The sequence below is a fragment of the Chelonia mydas genome, chromosome 14 (genome assembly GCF_015237465.2).
Source record: "Chelonia mydas isolate rCheMyd1 chromosome 14, rCheMyd1.pri.v2, whole genome shotgun sequence".
NCBI classification, from domain to species: domain Eukaryota; kingdom Metazoa; phylum Chordata; order Testudines; family Cheloniidae; genus Chelonia; species Chelonia mydas.
In genome coordinates this window covers 15542966-15565294 of record NC_051254.2, presented here as the reverse complement: position 1 = coordinate 15565294, position 22329 = coordinate 15542966, and the positions used below count along the sequence as shown (strand labels likewise).

The following is a 22329-nucleotide window of genomic DNA, read 5'->3' as shown; positions in this document are numbered from 1 at the left end:
TGCTGTCTGTATCTCAAGGAATGAGAGACCTTTCAGGAGCCAATCATCCATGTAGGAAAGATCATTATTCCCATCTGGTGAAGATGGGCTGTGATGGCTGAGAGGACTTTGGTAAAGATTCCTGGGGCAGTGGAGAGGCTAAAGGGTAGGATGCAATACTGGTAGTGGTCCTTGCGCACTAGGAAACGTAGGATAAGTCTGTGTGAGGGGTGCATGGCTATATTAACATAAATGTTCTAAAGGTAGAGGGAACAAACCAATCTCCTAGATCCAGGGAGGGAATTATCACTCATAGGGTTACCATTCTGAAACACTGAGAGCAGATGAAGATGTTTGAAGACCTGAGGTCAAGAATTAGTCTCCATCCCCTGTTTTTCCTCAGGACCAGGAAGTTCCAGGAATAAAACCCTTTCCAGATAAAGTCTGGTAGAACAGGTTTGATCTTATGTTAGGAGGCCTCATGAGACCACCATGAGAAGGGTCCCTGAAGATGGATGGGACAGGGGAGTTGGGGCCTGAAAGAAACTGAACTGGGTGGAACAGGCAGTAGAAATCACCTCCAGGATCCATCTGTGTGAGATGATGAGCTCCCAGAAAGGTAGAAAATGGGAGAGACAATCCCCATAACAGTGGAGGGAGGGAAAGGGTCAAAATTGTTGTTTTGAGGATGTTGCCGACTGGGACATCACTGTAGGGGACGGCCCTTTCTTAGTGAACCTGGACTTCTTCCTGGGGGGGGTGGGGGGGGTGCAGACAGTCTTGTGGGCTGGTAGTGGATGGGATGAGAGTGATGAGCCATTTGTGATCTACTGTATTTTCTTTCTGCTGCAAGCATTTAGATGCCCAGAGATCAGTGTCACCAGGGGGTCTTTAAGAGAATGGAGCAACCTGTCCATGGCATTGCTGAACAACTTGGGCCCCTCAATGGGAAGGCTCTTGACAGTCTTTTGTTTCTCCTGGGGGACGCTGGAGGAATTCAGCCAAGAAGCTCAGTGCAAGGACTACTACTGTAGCCATGGAACATGCAGCTTTATTGGTGGCATCGAGCAAGGCCTGGAGAGACACCTTAGCAACTGTCTGGCCTGTTATGGGGGCTTGAAATTGTTCCCTCTGATCCTGAAGCAGGTGTTCAATAAAAGATAAAAACTGAGTGGTTTCTAAAATCATATTTTGCCACAGGGCTTGGTTACTAGTTACTCTGAGCTGCAAAGAGGCTGAGGAGTAGCTTTTATGGTCCAGAAGGTTGAGCCATTTCAACTCCTTGTCAGATGGCTTTGAGCAGGACTGATGTTGCCTGTTTCGTTTGTTAACAGCCATGACAACCAGAGAATTGGTTGTACGTTGGGAAAAAAAAAATACCCTGAGCCTCTGGATGGGAGATAGTATTTTTTGTCAGCCCATTTACATGTAGGCAATATGGTAGCCACATCGTACAGCCTGGGGCCAGCAAAGCATTGTTGATGGGGAAGGTGATTTTGCCCTTAGGAGATGTACCTGAAGGATGTCCAACAGGGACCGTTGATGCTCCTGTATCTCCTCCTGATATTCATTCCATAAGGTCTTGAAATGCCTTTAAACCATTGGCATAAGATGGTGGGGGAGGCATGACAGCCTCAAGTGGTGAGGAGGAGGATTTGTGGGAAGGTGGTGTTTCTTCTTCCTCAGCTGGTTCTTGCTCCTCTGCAAGAGCCTCCTGTAGAGCGGGATCCAAGGGAGACGGTTATTGCTCCTGGTGTGTCCTTTTATGAGATATGACCATGTAGAACTGGTTGCCAAAAGGGGCCCCTGGGTTCCATATAAGCCCACTGTGGTGGGATGTAAGGGAAAGGGGCAGGGCCCCATAGCTTTCTTTGCCAGGGCTGCCAGCTGTATCTCCTGCCAAGAGTTTCTTCCTTAGAGTGTACCCCAACGGAGAGACGTGGCATGGGAAGGTGGAGAAACCTTGTATAGACACGTCAGAATAGGATGAGGTGTCATTCTCAGTGACCATCAGAGGAGCAAGTGGTGCTGCTACCAGTGACTGAGTTAGTACTGGGGTCTGGAAAGGGTCCTGTAACTGCACTGGTACCAGGGGCTGATACTTGATTGGCTGATGAGATGGTACCAGAGGATGTGTCAGTACCAGGGGGAAATTACTCTCGGTACCCTCAAAACATTTGTGGGAGACTGGTGACTGTGTCAGTACTAGACGACAAGTCACTGCTGAAGATGGTGGAGTCAGAGTGTAAGTAGTGTTGTGACAAATGGGCCTACAAATTTACTCAAATTGGGAGCTCAACTGTAAAAAGTACGTAAAAATTCATAAGATGTTAAAATAACTTTTAATAACAAATGTTGATGGGAAAAGGTATGAAAGGGAGACAGAATAACTGAATTAATCTAAATAAAAAGGCCGGATTGAGATGATTCAATGACTGTGTTGAAATTATGCTTGTAAAAAACAGGAGATATAGAGACGGAAGATAACAAGCCAAAACTGGTACGTCTGAAATTAAGCTGAATTGGTAGACAAAATAACGAGGAGTAGGCCATTCCACCCATCACTCCCTTTTTGGGTCCTTAAAAGACAAAGAGTCTGTGGGGAAAGTATCATAGAACAAAAAGAAGAACAGATGGAAAGAACCAACAGAGGCTACTGGCGCGAACTTCACCACCATGGCTGCCGCTGCCACCGCCACCTTTTCCTGGTGGGCCGCCACCATCCTGACGATAATTTTACATGAGTAATTATAAAAATAAAATACCAAAAAATTAAGTGAAGCTTAGCAGGCTGTGTGTCTAGCTAATGGAAAATGCGATGCTCCATCTCGAGTCACAGTTCAGCAAGAAGTGTAATGACAGCGGGTCCACCCTGCCTCATATTCTTGACCCAGAGCACATGGATATCTAGAGAGCAAGTGCAGACTCATGAATGCTGCTCATGAAATTCTCCAATCAAGAGTGTACAGGCTCATGCACATTCTGATGTGTAGCACTCCTATGGACACTACCTGAAGACCAAGGAGCCTCAATTTAATGTGGAAGCCAGGGAAGAGATTCCAGAAAGGTGATATGGTTGGAGCAGTGGGAGAGGAAGAGGACTAGCAGTGGTGTTTTAGACAGACTGGAGAAGTGAAAGGTGACAATAGCAGAGATCAAGGTGCAGTGATCAAGGTGACCAAGATGTGAACAAAGATTTTAGCAGTGGAGAGCAAGAGAGGAAAAGATTAATTCTGGGATAGTCTACATCTGAAGAGAACCTGGATATGGAAGGAGGCGATATAAATGACATCAAGTTGCTATCCAACGGTAATAGAAAAGGAAAGAAGTGGAGAAGGACTTGAAGTGAAGAGGAGAAGCTAAATTTTTGACAGACTGAGTTTGCAGGGGCAGCAGGACACCAAGGAGTTGATGTGAGACTGAATGGATTGACAGAGGTTGGGAGTGGAAGAGTAGATTTGGGAATCAAACACTGTGGCAACAGTGTGTTACTTTTGTTCCACAAATGGAGGAATCAATCCAAACTAAGTCAGGCAATTGCTCTCCACCACCCAACACTCCTTTCTTACCTGGCATTTGAAGCTCTTCAGATACTCAGCCCCCACCTGATCCTCCCGCTCAAAGCCTGGTGCTTTCTTGTAGCTGCTGGCTGCTGTTACTGAGTCTGTGGGAAAACCAATGCTCTCCAAGCTGTGTTGTTTCCCAATGGCACCAGGAGGGGACCCACATATATTAGATGGACTTCCGAGGCTGCTGTTCCTACAGAGCATCTAATGGGAGAAGAAAACATAAGGGTCATAAAAAAGGAGAGTTCAAACAGTCAGCAGCACTGAGTCAAATGATTCCTAAGGACACTGATTCTCTTACTTCCTTGTTTGTGCATTAGCTTTATTGATGGTCAGCACAAACAGACAGATCTAGACAGCCAGTAGGGGGAGCACAAAATACTGTTTGTGTGCAAATCTCACAAATATAATGTCTCTTTGTTGTAATTTCTCAGCAACAGAGAGGTGGATTTAGCACAGTGATTTGTACCCTGAGGCTCTAGAGACACTTCAACCCCTCTGCAGCCTCACATGCAACTCCTGGAGTTCACAGGCCTGACCAAAGCTCTTCTCATTTTCCTTAAGCTACAGGGTGATTCAGGTTAGGATCCTGCCTGCACTCTGAGGATGAACAGTGTTTTAACCCTGTTAGACAGTAGTAAAAACACCTGAGCCTGCCGGAGCAGCATATATGCTACAGCATCTACGCTACAGCATCTACCAGTGGAGCTGCACCTGCTGGCCTGAAAATCCTAGTGTAGACAAGGCCAAAGTATCGACAACCAGTGTTAAAACAGGGCTCCGCAACAGGTTCTCTCCTTTAGGCCACAACTATGCATCATGCATTTAAACAGGATCACTTTTGCAACTTAGAACTATGTTTGCACATGCTTGTTGCTCCCAAAGTTTGAAATGCTGCATAGAGAGGGCTGGAGATCCAAAGAGGGAGTGCTGTGAGCGTCCTACAATCCTTTGATTTTTTACACAGGCTGTCTGCTGTTTTCCCTCCCCTGCAGTCACTACTTACTGTGGTGGAGGTGGGGCTAGTTGGCAGAGTTCCTGGTTTATTCCACACCTACAGTACAAATACAAAATAGAACATGCCATGTGAGGTTGGTTACTTCACTGAGTATTTTCCTCTGATTAATTACTCATGTAAAATTATCATCAGCAAAGCTATATTTGTTTGCAGACTACAGGTGAGTTGCATCATACGCGCATTTAACTTACGCAAATTCAACTATACACGCTCGGGTGGGGGATCGATCTAAGTTACGCCACTTCAGCTACGTGAATAACGGAACTGAAGTTGACGTACTTACATCTACTCACTGCGGTGTCGTCACTACGGCGAGCTGACTGTTGCTGCTCCCCCGTTGACTCTGCCTGCACCTCTCGCAGCGGTGGAGTATAGGAGTCGACGGGAGAGCGCTTGGGGGTTGATTTATCGCATCTAGACTAGACACGATAAATCGATCCCTGCTGGATCGATCACTGCTCGCCGATCCAGCGGGTAGTGTAGACAGCCTCTACGCGCTGTTGAAACCTCCCGCCAAAGAGGGGCAGCCTTCTGATGAGAAGGAATTCAAAGCCAGCCAAGGTTGGCTTAACAGTTTTAGGACCTGCTTCAACCTCAAAAATGTGCAGACTACTGGTGAAGCTCCATCTGCCAATGAAGAGGCAGCAAAAACCTACCCCGAACAATTAAAGAAAATCATAGAAGAAAAGGGCTATCTTCCAGAACAAGTTTTTAATGCTGACAAGACTGGGCTCGTCTGGGAAAAAATGCCCAACCGCACTTACACTTCGAAATCAGAAAGACAAGCCCCTGGCTTCAAAGCAGTTAAAGACCGTGTGACTCTGCTGTTTTGTGGCAATTCAGCTGGGCATTTAATAAAGCCGGGCTTGCTCTACAGGGCTGCAAATCCCTGTGCCCCAAAAGGCAAGAACAAAAATCTCCTGCCTGTGTTCTGGCAATCAAATAAAAAGGCTTGGGTGAGGGCAGCATTATTTCTGGATTGGTTCCACAAGTGTTTCATTCCGGAGCTCACGCGGTACCTTGAAGAGAAAGGACTGGACTTTAAAGTGTTGCTGATCGTAGACAATGCTCCTGGCCACCCTACGGCACTCCGGTTTGCGATTTAAGGGATTTTCAAGGGTAATTTTGACTATACGCGATTTTCGCTTTATGCACTGACTTTAGAACCTAACCCCTGCGTAAGATGGGACTCCACTGTACATGCAGCTGCCCTGATGACTGAGGAAATGACAAAAAGACCATGTGTTTCCTTTTTTGGTATGTGTTCATGGATGAGGTAGGGTTCAGTTTTGAAGACTGAAGGGCTCCAGAAAGAGAACAGATCTCAGTGACCATCAGATGGACAGACATTTCCTTGTGGCTTGCCCAGCATTCAGATGGCACTTTCACAGAAAATAAAAGAATGTCTGTACTTTATTCCACAGTGGTATTTACTAAGAGAAAATAAATTAGTTCAACTCATCTAAACCAGTTTAGAATTTGCAATCATGATTTAAGACCCTGCCATTCTAGCTCTTCAAAATCTTCATCAACAGTTTGGGAACGCTGCAAGCTCCAAAGTGGCTCAATGCAAATAGGCAAAGATAAAAAAACGGGAAAAAAATCAGAAAGAAAAGAAGATGCCTTGCACCCCATTCACTCCCGTGTCTGTATGTTGTCTACTTTGATTGTAAGCTTTTCTTGACAGGGACTTTTCGTCCTGTATGTACAGCTAATGTACTTAGCACACTTTGGGGCACTATATAAACCAGTAAATGTAGCAGGGCTTGGACACCCCTTGGTAAATCACAGATATTCCGTAATGCAAGACACATTGTGCACAGGCTAAACCTCTCTGAGATTTCATGGATAAGCAAACTAAACTGCAGTTTCGTACTCTAGATTATACTGGCTCATGGCTTGTACATGGAAACAGAAGCCCTACATTTATCTCCAATCAGAAAGGAGTTAGGCTGGATGCACTGCTGCAATCCACTCTCCACTTTCCTGAAAAATACCTTAACCCAGAGCTAAAAATGAAACTTTTCAGAGAATGAAAAGCAGAGCAGTGCTATAGGCATGGAGTGGGTTTCTAGGAAGAAGGCAAAAACCTGTGTCCCACCCCAAATAAGCTCTTTGCGGGAAGTACTGAGCTAGAGCCAACAAAATTCAAATCCTTTGGGAAATTCTCCTCCTCTGGAAGACAGTGGTACAGTAGGTCAGGGAAATGCAGGTTCACAACATGTAGACAAATGCTTCCCAGCAGGGTCACATACATTACTAAGGTCCGGGGCATGTGGACTGGAAGGGCTCACTGGAACAGAATCACCAGCAGCTGATGGCATATACATCACAGGGCCTGTTTGCGTTGGGCTGGATACAGCTGAAGATGGCTGTAAATCTTCGAGTGGAGGCTCTGCGAGAAATAAAAGGGCGTGCAACATCACTCAAAGCTACATGAATGGCCAGGGATCACAAGATGCTTGGGAAGAACAGCAGCTACATACATCTCCTGCTGCTAGCTCTCCACAGGGAATGTTTCAGGGATGCTTATTTTGAATCAGTATAGAAGCAACAAGAAATCCTATCAGGCAAAATGGGTATTTCTTATCCTCTATTATTAGTCTTTCTCCAATTCTGCAAGATGCTGGCCTCTAGCTCAGTAATACCTCTTCCTCCAACAGTATTTTTACTAAATGAATTACACGCTACACATTCAGGATATCCTGAACTAACTAGGGGTTTGGGTCATGCTATGCACACAGGTGATTGATTTGTTAAGATTAGCTAAGGGAGATAGATACATTTCCGTAAGTCCTCAACACCCACCATTACAGAAAATGGTAATGTGTGTACAAGGCTATGGAATTGCCCCCTTCCCTTTAAACATCATAAATACCCAGGAAAACAGTTCAGGGTTTTGCTGCACTGATTTAAAACATTATACAGCCCTCAGCAACAAATGGCTATCACTCGTGAAATTCATCAGGATGATTTCCAAGAGATTTAGATGTTCTTGGACATGATATTATTTTCCTTTTTATAGGGGCTTCCATCTATGGATCTCAAAGCACTTCACATATAGTAATGAATTAAGCCTCATTACACTTCCATCAAGACAGAAATTATTATTTTCACTTTTAGATGGGCAAATCAGGGCACAAAGAGATTTGCACAAGGTCATGCAGTGAATCAGTCTAAGAGCAAGGATTAGAGCCCAATTCTAGTGGCTCACAACAACTCTGCTCCGACTACCAAAAATTCCGCATTGCAACTTGAGTGCAGGATCGAATAGGAACAATGGGATGTGAAAGAGCTAGCCCTCATTTATAAATGCAAGTATCGACAGTAATAACCAAATTTATCAGCCAGAATTATGACAAAGAAACTGAAAGGGAACGGAATTCAAGTTTTCTATCTGTTATGTATGAAAGCACCTTTCAGTATGGAATTCCAAATTCAAACAGACATTTGTAACTAGCAATTCTAGTCATTTGGCTCTACTCTATTACATCCAGAGAAATATGAAGAACAAGCCAACAACAGACTCTCTGCTCTCTTTTAAAGGGGCATTGTCAGGAAGTATAGAGGTTTTCTAGAAAACAGTTTACAAAACTTACTAGTGCAGTTTTTAAAAAATATTAATAAAAACAGCTCCTATCTGGATTTAAACACTCTTGTGAAGTATTTGTGATTCAAATGTTGGAGCATCATTTCATACTGTATAAGAGAATTAGCAAGAGAATCTGCCTAATAATGTTCCTTAGTATTTATATAGCACTTTTAATCTTCAAAGCATATTACCAACCATTAATTAATCCTCACACTAAAATACTGTTATTACTTTATACGTAGAGAAACATGCAGAGAAAGTTGAAGTGTGCAGGACGTCACTCTAGATCAGGGGTTCCCAAACTTGGTTTGCGGCTTGTTCAGGGTAAGCCCCTGGTGGGCCGCAAGACACTTTGTTTACCTGAGCGACCGCAGGAACGGCCACTCGCAGCTCCCAGTGGCCCCGGTTCTCCGTTCCCAGCCAATGGGAGCTGCGGGAAGCGGTGGCCTGGCTGGGAACGGCGAACCGCGGCCACTGGGAGCTGCGAGCTGCCGTACCTGTGGACACTCAGGTAAATAAAGTGTCTCGCGGCCCACCAGAGGCTTACCCTGAACAAGCCGTAAACCAAGTTTGGGAACCCCTGCTCTAGATGATCATGATGGTCCCTTTTGGCTTTAAAATCTATGACTTGTCCAAAACTGCAGAGGGAGTCAGTGTTTGGAGTTGGGATTAGAACTCAGGTGATCCTGGCTACCAATTATAGGGGGCAAAACTAGACTAGAAACAAATCTATTTTTACTGTCTAATCTCAGTTAAGATATAAAATGTAAATTAAAAACACAAATGGTAAAAATAAATTTGATTTTTAAATGTTAATAATCTCATGTTAGAAATTACATTCTAAGATTTTTAAGAACTCATATGCTTTGAACTTGACTGTGTCCCAGTTTAACCATATGAAGAAGAAAGGCAGTGTTCTCTCTATACTATAGTCCTGATAATTCTGAGGATATGGAGAGCTGAACTAGTGAGATACAAGAGTGGGAAAGATGCTTCAAAAGTGAAGGCGATGAGTAACCACGGTTGTAGCCCTACAAAATATCTATTGCCTTCAGCTGTGCTCACACCTCCTATTGGCATCATGACTTTAAATGAGCTACCAAAGAAAGCTCTCCCCTTTGTGGTCCTATCTACTCTGGCCTGGAGCACCAAATTAAAGTCATTTATGGCTAAAGCATCACTGAAAGATGAGAGAAGAAGCTAACATACGTTCTACATGTGCAAAGGCACAGAAGGGTCCCCGAGGACAGCTGCCAGACTGCTGCATGTCGTTGCACTTGGTGGATTTGTAGATCTGAGAAGAAAAAAACAAAACAAAACACAACACACAGAGACATAGTAAGAAAAGACTGAGCGTAGCGACTCAGGCAGAGAAATGCCTAAAACAGATTCAATAGTGAGACAGAAACACAGACTACCATCACAGACACAAACAAAGATCTCAGAGCATCCATTTCAACACTTTGCCTTAAAGAAAGAAAAGCCACTGGAGTTCTGGTAAAGTCAACAATTGTCCCATGACAGCAATGGTCACCTAAGGGTTAACATTTACCATCAGTCCCCAATGACTTCAGTTGGAGCTCTGGGTGTGGAACAATAGTAAATTATAGTGTTAGGGGAATAACCGATAAATGACAGGCTAGAAGACTGATCCCCTGTTTACTAAGAAAATGATCAATAACTGACAATCGTTATCAGAAATGGGTCCTTCCTTCCTCTGATGGGGAAAATGACATTGCTAGTGTAGGCCAGACAAAACCACTTTCAACACCATAACATGAAGTATGACTGTGACATGCTTTCTGTAATTCTTCTGGAAAAGCTTTGGGCCAGTCTGCACTAACAGTTAAGCCGTTTTCAGAATTGGTTCATGGGGACCTGTTATTGACAACAACTATCAATTACAAATCACTTTCATAGTAGATAAACCCTATTAGTTCACCTGTGAACCCATTCAACACATCTACAATACACACAGATACACTGTGGACTTACCCTCTCTTTCTCTCTCACACACACTCTTTTCCCCTCCTTAGGATCATAAAATATCAGGGTTGGAAGGGACCTCAGGAGGTCATCTAGTCCAACCCCCTGCTCAAAGCAGGACCAATCCCCAATTCTTGCCCCAGATCCCTAAATGGCCCCCCTCAAGGATTGAACTCACAATCCTGGGTTTAGCAGGCCAATGCTCAAACCACTGAGCTATCCCTCCCCCCCAACTTTACCTTCCCCCCAAATTGTCTTTTTTTCTGACTAAAAGGGACCCTTGTCAAGTAGCTGTGGTCCAAGCTCACCTCAGATGTGCTGCTTCTGCACCCAAGGACCATGTTGCAAGCAGCTCACCATTCCCTGCCTGTTTGCTGGGCCCTTGCTGCCTATCAACACCTGTAACCCTGGAATTCTCCCTCTCAAATAGCAAGATGTCAAATGGGAAGGTCAGGTTACCATACCTCTGGGTGAAACTGCTGCTCTGTGCGAGTGTGGCAGTACTGGCATGTGTCCCCATTCTCACACTTACTGGGGTCTCCCCACTCGTCTCCATGTTTCACACTGGGGCATGGTGAAGATCTGTATAAAGAACAGGTAGTGGAATGCATCAAACACAAACATGTATTGGCCATTCTCAGTCCTACCTCCTGGCACCCCAACATCCCAAACTGGGAGCCAGGCTCCACTGCTCCCTTCCATTGTACACACGCTGCTCTCCCAGCTTCTTCTCCTGCACTCACTTCTTGGTGTCTATGCAGCTTCCTCCCTGCTACCTCTGCAGCTTCTATGGCTTGTAAAGATCGCCCAGTTAAAGAGATTTTTTTTTTCACCATCTCAGACTAAATGCTGACTTGAACCAAAACAGTTTAACTGTATTTGTAGGTGATATGATAGTGTCAAAGATGCTGGATCTGTTTTCTGTTTCAGAATTGGGTCTTCATATAATGTTAATAAGTTAACTGGCTAATCCCAGAACATATAGCACTGTAGGCTAGTCAGTTTCCAGGGTTACATTGTGGCCCTGTAGAAGACTGGCTGTGTGGGGTCACTAGCGAAAAGGCAGGCCTGTTTCCTTTCTCTCTGCTGAGAACTTTTTCTGTTTCCCCAGGCTGCACTCTTGATGTGCCCCATTCCCCCTGTTCTATATGGTCTTACCCATTCCCTCAGTAACCTGCAGGGGAGGCCCATCGCAGCAGCAGCAGGGACTGAGCAGACAGCCACATCAGTTGTTGGGGGAGGATGGCTGGCAGCACAGAAGTGGGAGGAATACTGATGCTCTCCATGCACTGGTAGGGGACCCTCAACTCTTCCAATACTTGCTAATAAGGCACAAAGATGGGACAGAAAGATGGGAGGGGGCACCTGTTGGAGATAGGAGGAAGAGTCCCTGGATGGCACCCAAGGACTCTCATGGCGTGTATGTTTGTCCTCGAGGTGATGGGTTAACGCTCCTTTGATTTTATGGGGTTTTATAATTGATTGGAAAAATCTGTGACAAAAATGTGGGAAGGAAAATGAGACTGTTCATGATTTGCCCACCATGGTTTTCAGCCAGTTTTGATATTTTTAAGCGCGACTGAAGAAAAGCCCCCAAGGCCATAATAAAAGTTCTTTTGTGCTCTTGGAAATCAGAGCCACTAAGCTGGACAAACTGTATTCACGAAGACACATCAATGATAATGAGTCAGGAGACAGGAAAACGACGTGAACACCTGTAACCTAAGTTGCAGGACTCTTTAACAGTCAAATGAGGAGTGCAAAGCAGGCACCACTGGTGATCTCCCCAAACCCCTTTCAATCTCAATCATCAGACATATGAGATGGCCTGATAATTCTGAAACATTTACCTGCTCTCAGTTAAGCCCATAAAAACATGACCTACATGCAGCATGTGGTTTTGTTTACAAATGGGACTAAATTCCCCTTTTAGTTTTTTTTCACCCTGCATCACTTTTTTGAAATGAGTTTTTTGTTTAATTCATTATGGTTATCATGGAGAAGCCAGATGCAGGTTCTGTCCACAATGAGTAGATCAGAGCTGTAACATGATTTGGTAACACAGTTATTTGTTTATTATAGACATTCATTATTGACCCTAGTTATAAGGCAAATCCCCAGGCCTGGGGACTAGCATGTTAACCCAGCCCTTCAGCACAGCAGAACTGTCAGAACAGGCTTTAAGGAAGGGCTAACAGTATAAAATGAAGCAAATCCAAAGTCCTTGGTTGGGGACCTCCACCAACCCTGAACTCCTAAAAGCTGGAAAACGAAAGGCCCAGGATGAGGGTACCTGTATTTGTGTTTTCTTGGACTCCTTCTTCTATCTTTGCTGTTGTGGTAGTACGGACAGGCGTAACCCTGGCGACAGAGACGGGGGGGTTTCTTGCATTGCTCTGTCTTGTAGTTTCCCAACACATACGTTGTGTCTGTGAAGGAAGGTCCCACAGGTTACTTGGAGATGGCAGGTGCTTTGCTTACTATGCAAAAGCCCTTGATGGGAGCGGGCACTCCAAGCACACTGGATTGCCCTCCTTGCAAGACCCTAAGAGACTCACCTTGCCACCTTGGCTCCTCACTGAGTATTTTCTCTATCATAGCATGGCTTGCAGCGACTGCAGATTGACCCTCTATGCCACCCTCTGATGTGGTCTGACCGTTCTGCAAAGCCTCCATAGCCTGAAGCTCCCTTCGGGAATAGAGTTAAATGAACAATAGGCAGACAGAGCAGATGAAGAGACAGATACATGTGTCTACAATTTTGTCAGACAGCAATTGCTACAGCACTTCGAAGTAGTTGTATGTTCATGATGTCTCCTGGCTTTTGCCATAACATACATAGAAACAAGTGATTAAACACTGGCATTCCCTGGGAATTTCAGTCTCATAAGTTTGAACCCCCTTCAGGGTTCTCAGGCAGGGTGCGACTAGCCTCGTGCTTCCTCCTTTTTGGGGAACCTCTTTGAAGAGGTTTTTGTGTTTTCCCCTGCTAGGGAGGGAAATATTGCCATCACTCTGATACTTAGCAGTATTTTGTTACATTTGTGTATATTCTTTGATCAGCTGACCTTCCATTCAGGTCCAGTGATCACCCCTCCATGCACAGCCCCAATGTGAAACTCCATCCTCTGCTACCTGATGTCATAAACAGGAGAGCGTAGGTCATGAGGCCCATGAGCAAAGGCGCAGTGGAGGCCGTTCTTTGTGCAATTTCCTTTGGAGTCAGTCTCATGGATGCAGATTCCAGTTTTGTAGTAGCGCAGATGATATCTCCTCTCTGTGTCACCAGTAGTTCTATGCAAGAATGGACACCTGAGGCATAGGGGAAGAGAGCCAAATTCTGGTCACACTCTTGTTGTCAGGGTGGACTCACCAGTATGAAAGGACATGCTGATGATGAAGACTGCTGTTGTTGTCAATTTTACTAACCCTGCCCCTCTCTTTTATCATGCCTTGCAGCATTCTTTAAATCCTAAATCTGCCACTGCATACTAGAAAACAGCTTCTCTCACAGACAAACAACTGGATCCTTAAGCCTTCAGAGGCTCATTATTCTATAGACCAATGAGCGTCAGGGATCCAGAAAAGAGCAAGAACACTCTCAAGGCTTTACTGGTACATTAGCGATGAATGAGGGACATCACATGGCACACACATTTCCTCTGCAGCTCTCCTTTCATTTAAGTTCCTATCTGTTACTGTTTCCTGCCAATATACTGCTACAGGGCCCGTGGGCTGGGCCAGTCCATCAAGAGCTAGACACACCCCTCACAGGAGGGCATGGGGCAAGGGAGGAAATACAGAACACTATCATTTTAGCTAACACTTTATTTTTTTCTTCCTACTGCATCTTAGTCATACCCAAAGTGGGGAAAAAATCCACAAACCTGTCACTAAGAAATGTAAAAGAACCAGAAAAATAAGTGAAGTTGATGTACTTGTGGGACCTATCCAAAGATACGGACCAACTAACAGCAGTAAGATGGTTTCATTCACTACTAACCTGGGCCAAATATGAACCAGTGATCTGGAAGTCAAAGACTCCATATCCTATTACCTGCCCAGCCAGCACCCCACTAATGAGAGATAATCTGAATAGAAACTGACACCACAGGTCTGGTGGATTGTTTCATTCTCTTCCACCTACCTTATCTTTTATTCAATTAGCAGAATTTCCCACTTTCCAGATATGTCTAACCCTTTTTGTTTATATTGGCACCATGAAACGTAACTGAAATTGCATCAGTCTATATTTTGACCACAGTCAAGATATGCTGTTATTCCTCTACAGATAATCTTGTCTCTGATTCTGTATTCTCCATGTTCACTCCTGCATGGCTGAGGCCTGCCTTAGCACACTGCAGCAATAATCTTCTAAAGTATCTCTCTATTCCAATAGAACCAACCAAACAACTGATGAGGAAAAACATGGCATTCTACAGTGTTTCTCCATCGTGTGTACCTCCCATGGCTTTAGTGAAGTATTACTGGTCACTAGGCACCAGTAAAGGGTAATTAAATTATATAATTTTAAAAGTTGAGGCTGGATGGTTCAGGGCACAGGTAAGAGGACACAGAGCTTTTCACCAGTGGGCCATCAGTTCAATTCCAGCTCAAGCTGACAGTTCCCATGAGCTAATTTGATGTTTGCATGGTGGCCATTCAGTCCAGTTCTTATCAAAACTCTTATCAAAGCTGAAGATGCAAGGACTGAACACGTAATGGAGACTGAACTTCTCTCTCAATCCTAGAAGTAGTAGCTTTAGGATTGAAATACAGAGGTTGCTACTGCAGCTTTTATATCTGTTCTTATGTTACTCTGAATGATCTTAAGCTTAAAAAGCTGCTTTGCTGAAGCGTCTTGTCTCTATAAACACTGGTTGGAATCAACACCTGGACTAATCCCAAGAGCTGACTGGCAGAAAGTAGGAATGAGCAGACTTTACTTACTCATCTCCTTCTGGGCAGATTCCTGTGGTTTCATCATATTTGGTACAGTAAATGTCAGGGCTGTAGTTAAAGGTGCCATCCCGACGGCGGATAGATCTGCGACGACGCTGGTTGACAAAGTGCCAGTGGAAGCAAGTATAGGGCCGGTGCTGAGTGCATTTGTGCTGCACAAAAAGGGGGCACTGCTCAGTGCGGAACTCCTTCAGGTAACTGCAGGCAGAAATCAAGGAGAAGGAGGTTAGAACAAGGAGATTCATCAGAGCCCACGTCAACTCACTCAGCCGAGGCCATGCCAAACTACACAGCATTCATCATAGAGATGCAGGCTGTCTTTCCCACACCCTCCCCCGTTTTAATTCTCAATAAAAGATTGGAAGCTGCTGGTTTTCTGTAGCAGAGAGACATTAGTTTCCAGGCCGCTCAACTCAAACTTGGAATTCAAACATCAGCACTAAAAGCAGCCGCAATCAACAAAGAATTTCCTATTATATTTTAAGTATAATTTAAAAGAGGGCTGTCTGAATGCTTAGTGAACTAGTTAAATATTTAGTAAGCAAGCAGTATTTTTAGATACAGCTCTCTCTAATTCCACCCCTAACTCTGAAAGATGTGAGTGGGAAGAGATTTTCTTCCCTTAAAGAGATACAGTCAGGTTAAAAATCACGTTAAATAAACACACCGTAAAGACAGGTTTAATGCCTCAGATTATTACAACTGAAAGAGTTTTTAAAAACAGATATATTTTTCTCCATTTGTCCTGACTGGTTACTTTTTGCTTTTTCCTAAAGCTTGGACAGTGAAAATAAAACTAGTCACTTTCACTATCCGGGTCTTTTGCATTAAGGAATCAATCCTGGCAGCTGCTGAGCACTAAGGTTGCCACCCCTCCAGGATTGTCCGGGAGTCTCCAGGAATTAAAGATTCATCTTTAATTAAAGATTATGTCATGTGATGAAACCTCCAGGAATACATCCAACCAAAACTGGTAACCCTACCGAGCAGCCTCAACTCACTTTGAAGTCTAACGGAGATGAAGGCGCTCAGCATCACACATGACTGCTCCGCACTTAGCAGGATCAAGCCCTAGCTAAGAAAATGTTGCAGTATTTGGACTGTAAAAAACCCAGATGATATTTAAATTATTTTTTTAAACAGTATAAACATTAATTTTACAGGAGCTTTTAGGGCTATTCTGTTGGATTTTTCTTCCTTTTAAGACCTACATATTTTTAAGGCCAAAACAACCTAACAGTGTCCCTTTAAAATTTGTATGTCTTCTCTATCTTCAGAACTAAAGTGGTTTTGAGCCACTGTTGGAGATACAGCAACAACTGAATCTCAAAAACAGCCAGCAGAGGATTAAAAAATGGTTTACATACCTGAATGAGACCTAATGTGGGGTTCTTACACCTTCCTGTCAAGCACGTGGTGCTGGCCACTGTCAGAGACAGGATATTGGGATAGACATCCCTTGAGCCTAACCCAATAGGGCAATTCTTATGTGCCTAATAAATTTAGCACAGCTACTGAGTTTTGACTAATGTGGTATTTTGTAATAACCTGTAACCAGAGCCCAGTCAGATCACTGTGTCCCAGTAAATCATTATTGACTGTGAGGTTTATTCACATATACACTATAAGGCAGGAAAATAAAAAGTACTGAACTTTGTCAAGGGCTCATTCCCCTCTTAAATTATTATTGTCTTTTTAATGTTGATTTTAAATAAACAGAAATGCACCACATGCTTGAAGAAGCAGAAAATAATCTCAGGCTGTGTCTGTACAAGGAGAAACGTGTGTTTTTAAAATCATTAAAATATGGTGGCTAACACATTTCAAAAATAGCCTTTTCCCCAGCAAGGACAGGGCCTCAGAAATGCATAACATATTCCAAGCCTTTTCATTTTCAGAGGCCAGAATCTTGCTGGCAAGGAGTTTTCTGCAGGATGATTTTGCTACTGAGAAAGGTAAAAGGCTTTCCCAACCATTCACTTCCAAATCTTTTGGCCCTATACACATTTAAGACCTAATTTTCAGAGGTGCTGAGCACCCACATATTCCATTGCCTTCTATTACAGTTGTGGGTACTCAGTACTTCTGACAATTGGGCTCTAGGGCTTTCTATTATGTCCAAAACCATTTTTAAACACCCTTGCAAGCTAGTGTTGCTGTAACACCGAACAGAGTTATAACTATAGATATCATATAGTTATAAAGCAAGTCAAAAGAATTTTCTGTACCTGTGCTATGGACTAGAATTTGTTTATTACGACTTTTGTTTTTAAAAAGGTTTAAAAGGCCTGCTCCTCTGAGAAGAGATCCATGCCTCAACCAGGTTTGTGCCAACTGTGTTGAAAAACAATTGCCTAGAAAGGCTGCGCCATGCTTGAAAGGTTTTCTAACACAGCTATTCCCAGCACAATTTCATGCCATTGTAGGAACATGCACTCCTTGTAAAGGGCTGACCCTTATCAAACATGTAAGTTTTAGCTGATCAAGCCCAGTTGCTGTATCATGCTAATGAGCCTTAGGGAAAAATGACTGTCCACTAATGCCTGCTCATCTGGGTTGGGAAAACCAATTATGCTAGTTATGAGAATTTGAGAAGTAACATGATCACTTAAATGCCAATACCTAGAATGTTTTTTCACAATAATACATAGCAGCATATAGCCCTTTTCACCCACAGATCTCCAAGTGCCTCACAATGATGAAATAATATTATCCTCAATTTAAAGATTAGGAAACTGCAGCAGAGAGGCTAGGTAATATGTCCAATGTCACAGTACAAGCCTGTGACAGTCAGCAATAGGGTTGCCAACTTTCTAATAGCAGAAAACCGAACACCCTTGCCCTGCCCCCCACTCACTCCATCCCCCTCCCTCTGTCACTTGCTCTCCCCCACCCTCACTCACTTGCTCACTTTCACCCGGTTGGGGTACAGGATGGGGTGAGGGCTCCGGCTGGGACCAAGGATGAGAGGTTTCGGGTGCAGGAGAGGGCTCTGGGCTGGGGCCGAGGGGTTTGGAGTGCGGGAGGGTGAGGGCTCTGGTGTGGAGTGCAGGCTGTCAGGTGAGGCTGGGGATGAGGGGTTTAGGGTGCAGGAGTGGGCTCCTGGCTGGGGCTGAGGGGTTCGGAGTGCAGGAGGGGGCTCAGGGCTGGGGCAGGGGGTTAGGACTCGGGAGGAAGTTTGGGTGGGGGAGGGGGCTCAGGACTGGGGCAGAGTGCTGGGGTACAGGCTCTTGGAGGGAGCTCAGGGTACAGGCTCCAGGCAGCACTGACCTCAGGCAGCTCCTGGGAAGCAGCATCACATCCCTCTGGCTCCTAGGCAGAAGGGCTGCCACGGGGGTTCTGCCCAATGCCCCTGCCTGCAGGCGCCACCCCTGCAGCTTCCATTGGCCATGGTTCCTGGCCAACGGAAGCTGCAGAGCCAGCGCTCGGGACAGGGGCAGCGCGCTGAGCCACTGTGACTGTCCCTATACCTAGGAGCTGTGGAGGGACATGCTGCGCAGAGTTGGGTAAAGAGCCTGCCAGCCCTGCGACAACCAGATTTTTAACGGCCTGGTCAGCAGTGCTGACCAGAGTCCCTTTTTGATCGGTAATTCCCGAGGCGACCTTTCTGAAAAGTGCTGAATCCTCTCAACTTCCACTGAAATTAATGAGATTTGAGGGAGCTGAGCACTTCGCAGTACTGGGCCCCAGGACCCCTGCCTTCTAGATGTAAGCTTGCTTGTGTCTGAGTACTGATATTATTTTAAAATAAAGAATGGAACAGATGGAGAGGAGAGGAATTTGAACAGCTTTAGCTTAGCAGGGAAGTTTAAAAATGCTTATGCTGACGAGGGAGTACAGTCTCTGGAGTGTAGGCTGTTGCTGAACCGCAGTTCAAAATTAATTGCATTTTATGATTGGCTAAGTTCCCTGGAGATGCATTTATTATAATGTAAATTAGAAATAATTACATAAGTAAATGGTTCACAAGAAAAGTGTTTAACACCTAACTGACTTCATTGGAAACTCATTCTTTAATGCTGTCTATTAAATAAATGATCTCTCACTTTCAAAGCAAGCATTGAAAACAGGTACCATTGAGCGCCATACCAAATGCATCAAATGTGTATAAACACTTCTGCAATACAGCTCAACAGAGCTAAATAAGGGTTGTCAGAATAGCTCAGAAATTCCAATACTTTCAATCACTGGTTTTGGTGCAAATTCAAAGGCTAGGTTTTTTTTCAAACCAGTGGAACACTAAAAACAACTTTCTCCACAATGAAAGGTAAATTCTTCCTATAGCCATGCACTGTCTTGATCCAGGAAGCAAGATCTGGGTCAACTGGGAAAATATGAAAAACAGGCCATTCAACCAGCCCAGACAGAAACATCCACTTTGTTTTGAGGTGCTTGGAAAGACATTCTGAATTGCTGGTATTCTAACGTGTTCTTGAGCTGCAGAAGAGATGCACACGACCACATTAGCCATAATGGAATAGCTCACAAAGCAGTCATTACAGCGCTCTTTGTCTCTGTTGAGAATCTTTGCAGAGAGAGTACAGTGTCAAAACGAGCCCTCAGGTTATCAGAATGGTCTCTAGACAATTTCTCGGCAGAGCTGAGATAAGGAATCTCTGGAATGACCCCTAAATTTAAGAACAGTTGGTCAAACTAATGGTTATTTAGTACAGGGTCAGCCAAATGATGCTCCCAAGCAGGAAGAGGAAATACAGTAATGATACTTTGCATTTCTCATTTCCAATCCAATGATCTCAAGAAACTTTACAAAACCCCTTTGTTGTAGGGAAGCATTATTAGCCCCATTTTACATATAAACTATCCCTATATTTATGAAACAAACAAACAAACAATCATGGAACAAATAAGACATGTACCTATCCACTTTGCTTGCATTATCTGTCATGTCCCTTTCTGACACCTTTTGTATGTCTTTTTAGATTGTAAGCTCTTCAGGAAACAGACTGTTATTCTCTGTGTTTGGAAAGCATGCAGTATGCTTTTTGGGGTTTACACAATCAAAATAAATAAAACGGTAACAATGCTAGCTGAGTCAAAAGGACTGCTGAGTGGGGTGTTACTGTTTACCATTCCTACCAAACACATAAAGCCACTCTTCATTTTAAACAAGCAGAAGAACAAGTAAGAGACCATCAGAACAATGTAGTTCAAGACACTGGGTCAAACTGAACCTGTTGCTGAACCAGTTGAAAGCAGTATTTCAAGCTAATATAATTAGGAATGGTCTAGATAATACTTAGTTCTGCCACAAGTACAGGGGACTGGACTAGATGACCTCTCGAGGTCCCTTCCAGTCCTATGATTCTATGAATTTGGTAAATTAAGCCAGATTATGTTTAAAACGAATTTGGAAATCATGTTCTAGATTAGTTTTCTGTGTAGGCTAAAACATGCTTTCTAAACTCAGTTTAAAGACTGTTTTGTTCAGTTTCCAGAGAAAAATCAAATCATGTTTATACCGAGCTAATGTAACACCGACAGATCCTGATCGTCGTTGGGCGGAATCAAACCTGGGGCCTCTGGAGTTTAGTGCATGAGCTAAAAAACCACTGCCTAAGGGTATGTCTACAGTACGAAATTATTTCAAAATTATTCTACTTGAATTTTCGGAAGCTATTTTATACATTCGGTCTTCTGTGTCCCCACTAAAGCGCGTGAATTCGGCAGATTGTGTCCACACTACCAAAGCTAGCATCGAATGTCGGAGCGGTGCACTGTGAGTAGCTATCCCACAGTTCCCGCAGTCCCCGCCACCCATTGGAATTCTGGGTTAAGCTCCCAGTGCATGATGGGGCAAAAACATTCTCGCGGGTGTTTCTGGGTGTGTGTCATCAGAAAGCTACGGCAGACAATCGTTTCGCACCTTTTTGGCGTGCAGACACCATACTGCTTTCAGCAGACGGTGCACCACTGCTCTCCTGCTACTATGAATCCACCTCTCCAACTCAACTCTGCTATCGTGAACTTAGCAGCACAGCTTCCGCCACCAACTCTGCTCTCCTGCTATTGCCACGCTTCCGAGCTTCTCCATGTTGTCTGTCCTGGGCTCCCACCTCCATGAAAGCCACAGAAGACAACCATTTTCCGCCGCTGTTCGGCTACCGTGAACTGAACAGTACAGCTTCCGCCGCCAACTCTGCTCTCCTACATTTCGCGCCCTTTTTCCAGGATTACCCGTGCAGGTGCCATAGCCATGGAGCCCGATCAGATCTCCGCTGCAGTTTTGACCATTGTAAATACCTCACGTGTTATCCAGCAGTATGTGCAGTACCTGCAAAACTGGGTGAGGAAGCGACGACAGCGCGATTTAGTGATGAGGACATGGACACAGACGGCACGGCATGTGGCGATTGGGAGATCATGGTGCTGTTGGACAAGTTCTTGCTGTGGAATGCCGATTCTGGGCCCGGGAAACAAGCACAGACTGGTGGGACCGCATAGTGTTGCAGGTATGGGATGATTCCCAGTGGCTGAGAAACTTTCGTATGCGTAGGGCCACTTTCATGGAACTTTGTGACTTGCTGTCCCCTGCCCTGAAGCGCAAAGACACCAAAATGAGAGCAGCCCTCACAGTTGAGAAGCGAGTGGCCATAGCCCTGTGGAAGCTTGTAACGCCTGACAGCTACCGGTCAGTTGGGAATCAGTTTGGAGTGGGGAAATCTACTGTGGGGGCTGCTGTGCTGCAAGTAGCCAACACAATCATTGACCAACTGCTATCAAGGGTAGTGACTTTGGGAAATGTGCAGACCATTGTGGATGGCTTTAATGCGCTGGGGTTCCCTAACTGCGGCGGGGCAATAGACGGAACGCATATCCCTATCTTGGGACCGGAACACCGGGGCAGCCAGTATATAAACTGCAAGGGGTACTTTTCCATGGTGCTGCAAGCACTGGGGTGGATCACAAGGGACCTTTCACTGACATCAACGTGGGATGGCCGGGAAAGGCATATGATTTTCGCATCTTCAGGAACTCTGCTCTGTTTGAACAGCTGCAGGAAGGAACTTACTTTGCAGACCAGAAAATTGCTGTTGTGGATGTTGAAATGCCTATTGTTATCCTTGGGGACCCAGCCTACCCCTTAATACCATGGCTCATGAAGCCGTACACAGGCACCCTGGACAGTAGTAAGGAGCAGTTCAACTATAGGCTGAGCAAGTGCAGAATGGTGGTAGAACGTGTGTTTGGACGTTTGAAAGCGCGCT

At 44.6% G+C, this 22329-nt stretch overlaps 1 protein-coding gene across 4 annotated transcripts in view; it reads right to left on the bottom strand.

The window, feature by feature from the left end:
* UNK (unk zinc finger) overlaps window positions 1-22329 on the bottom strand; it is a 65893-nt gene that overhangs the window by 21583 nt on the left and 21981 nt on the right. For all 4 annotated transcript variants that reach the window (XM_037913934.2, XM_037913932.2, XM_037913937.2 and 1 more), the window contains 9 exons: window positions 15092-15301; window positions 13277-13453; window positions 12700-12830; window positions 12435-12570; window positions 10606-10723; window positions 9365-9449; window positions 6819-6958; window positions 4552-4599; window positions 3549-3749 (listed from right to left, as the gene is read on the bottom strand). In XM_037913934.2, coding sequence (XP_037769862.1) covers window positions 3549-3749; window positions 4552-4599; window positions 6819-6958; window positions 9365-9449; window positions 10606-10723; window positions 12435-12570; window positions 12700-12830; window positions 13277-13453; window positions 15092-15301 — 1246 coding nt within the window. The remainder of the gene's footprint in view (window positions 1-3548; window positions 3750-4551; window positions 4600-6818; window positions 6959-9364; window positions 9450-10605; window positions 10724-12434; window positions 12571-12699; window positions 12831-13276; window positions 13454-15091; window positions 15302-22329) is intronic.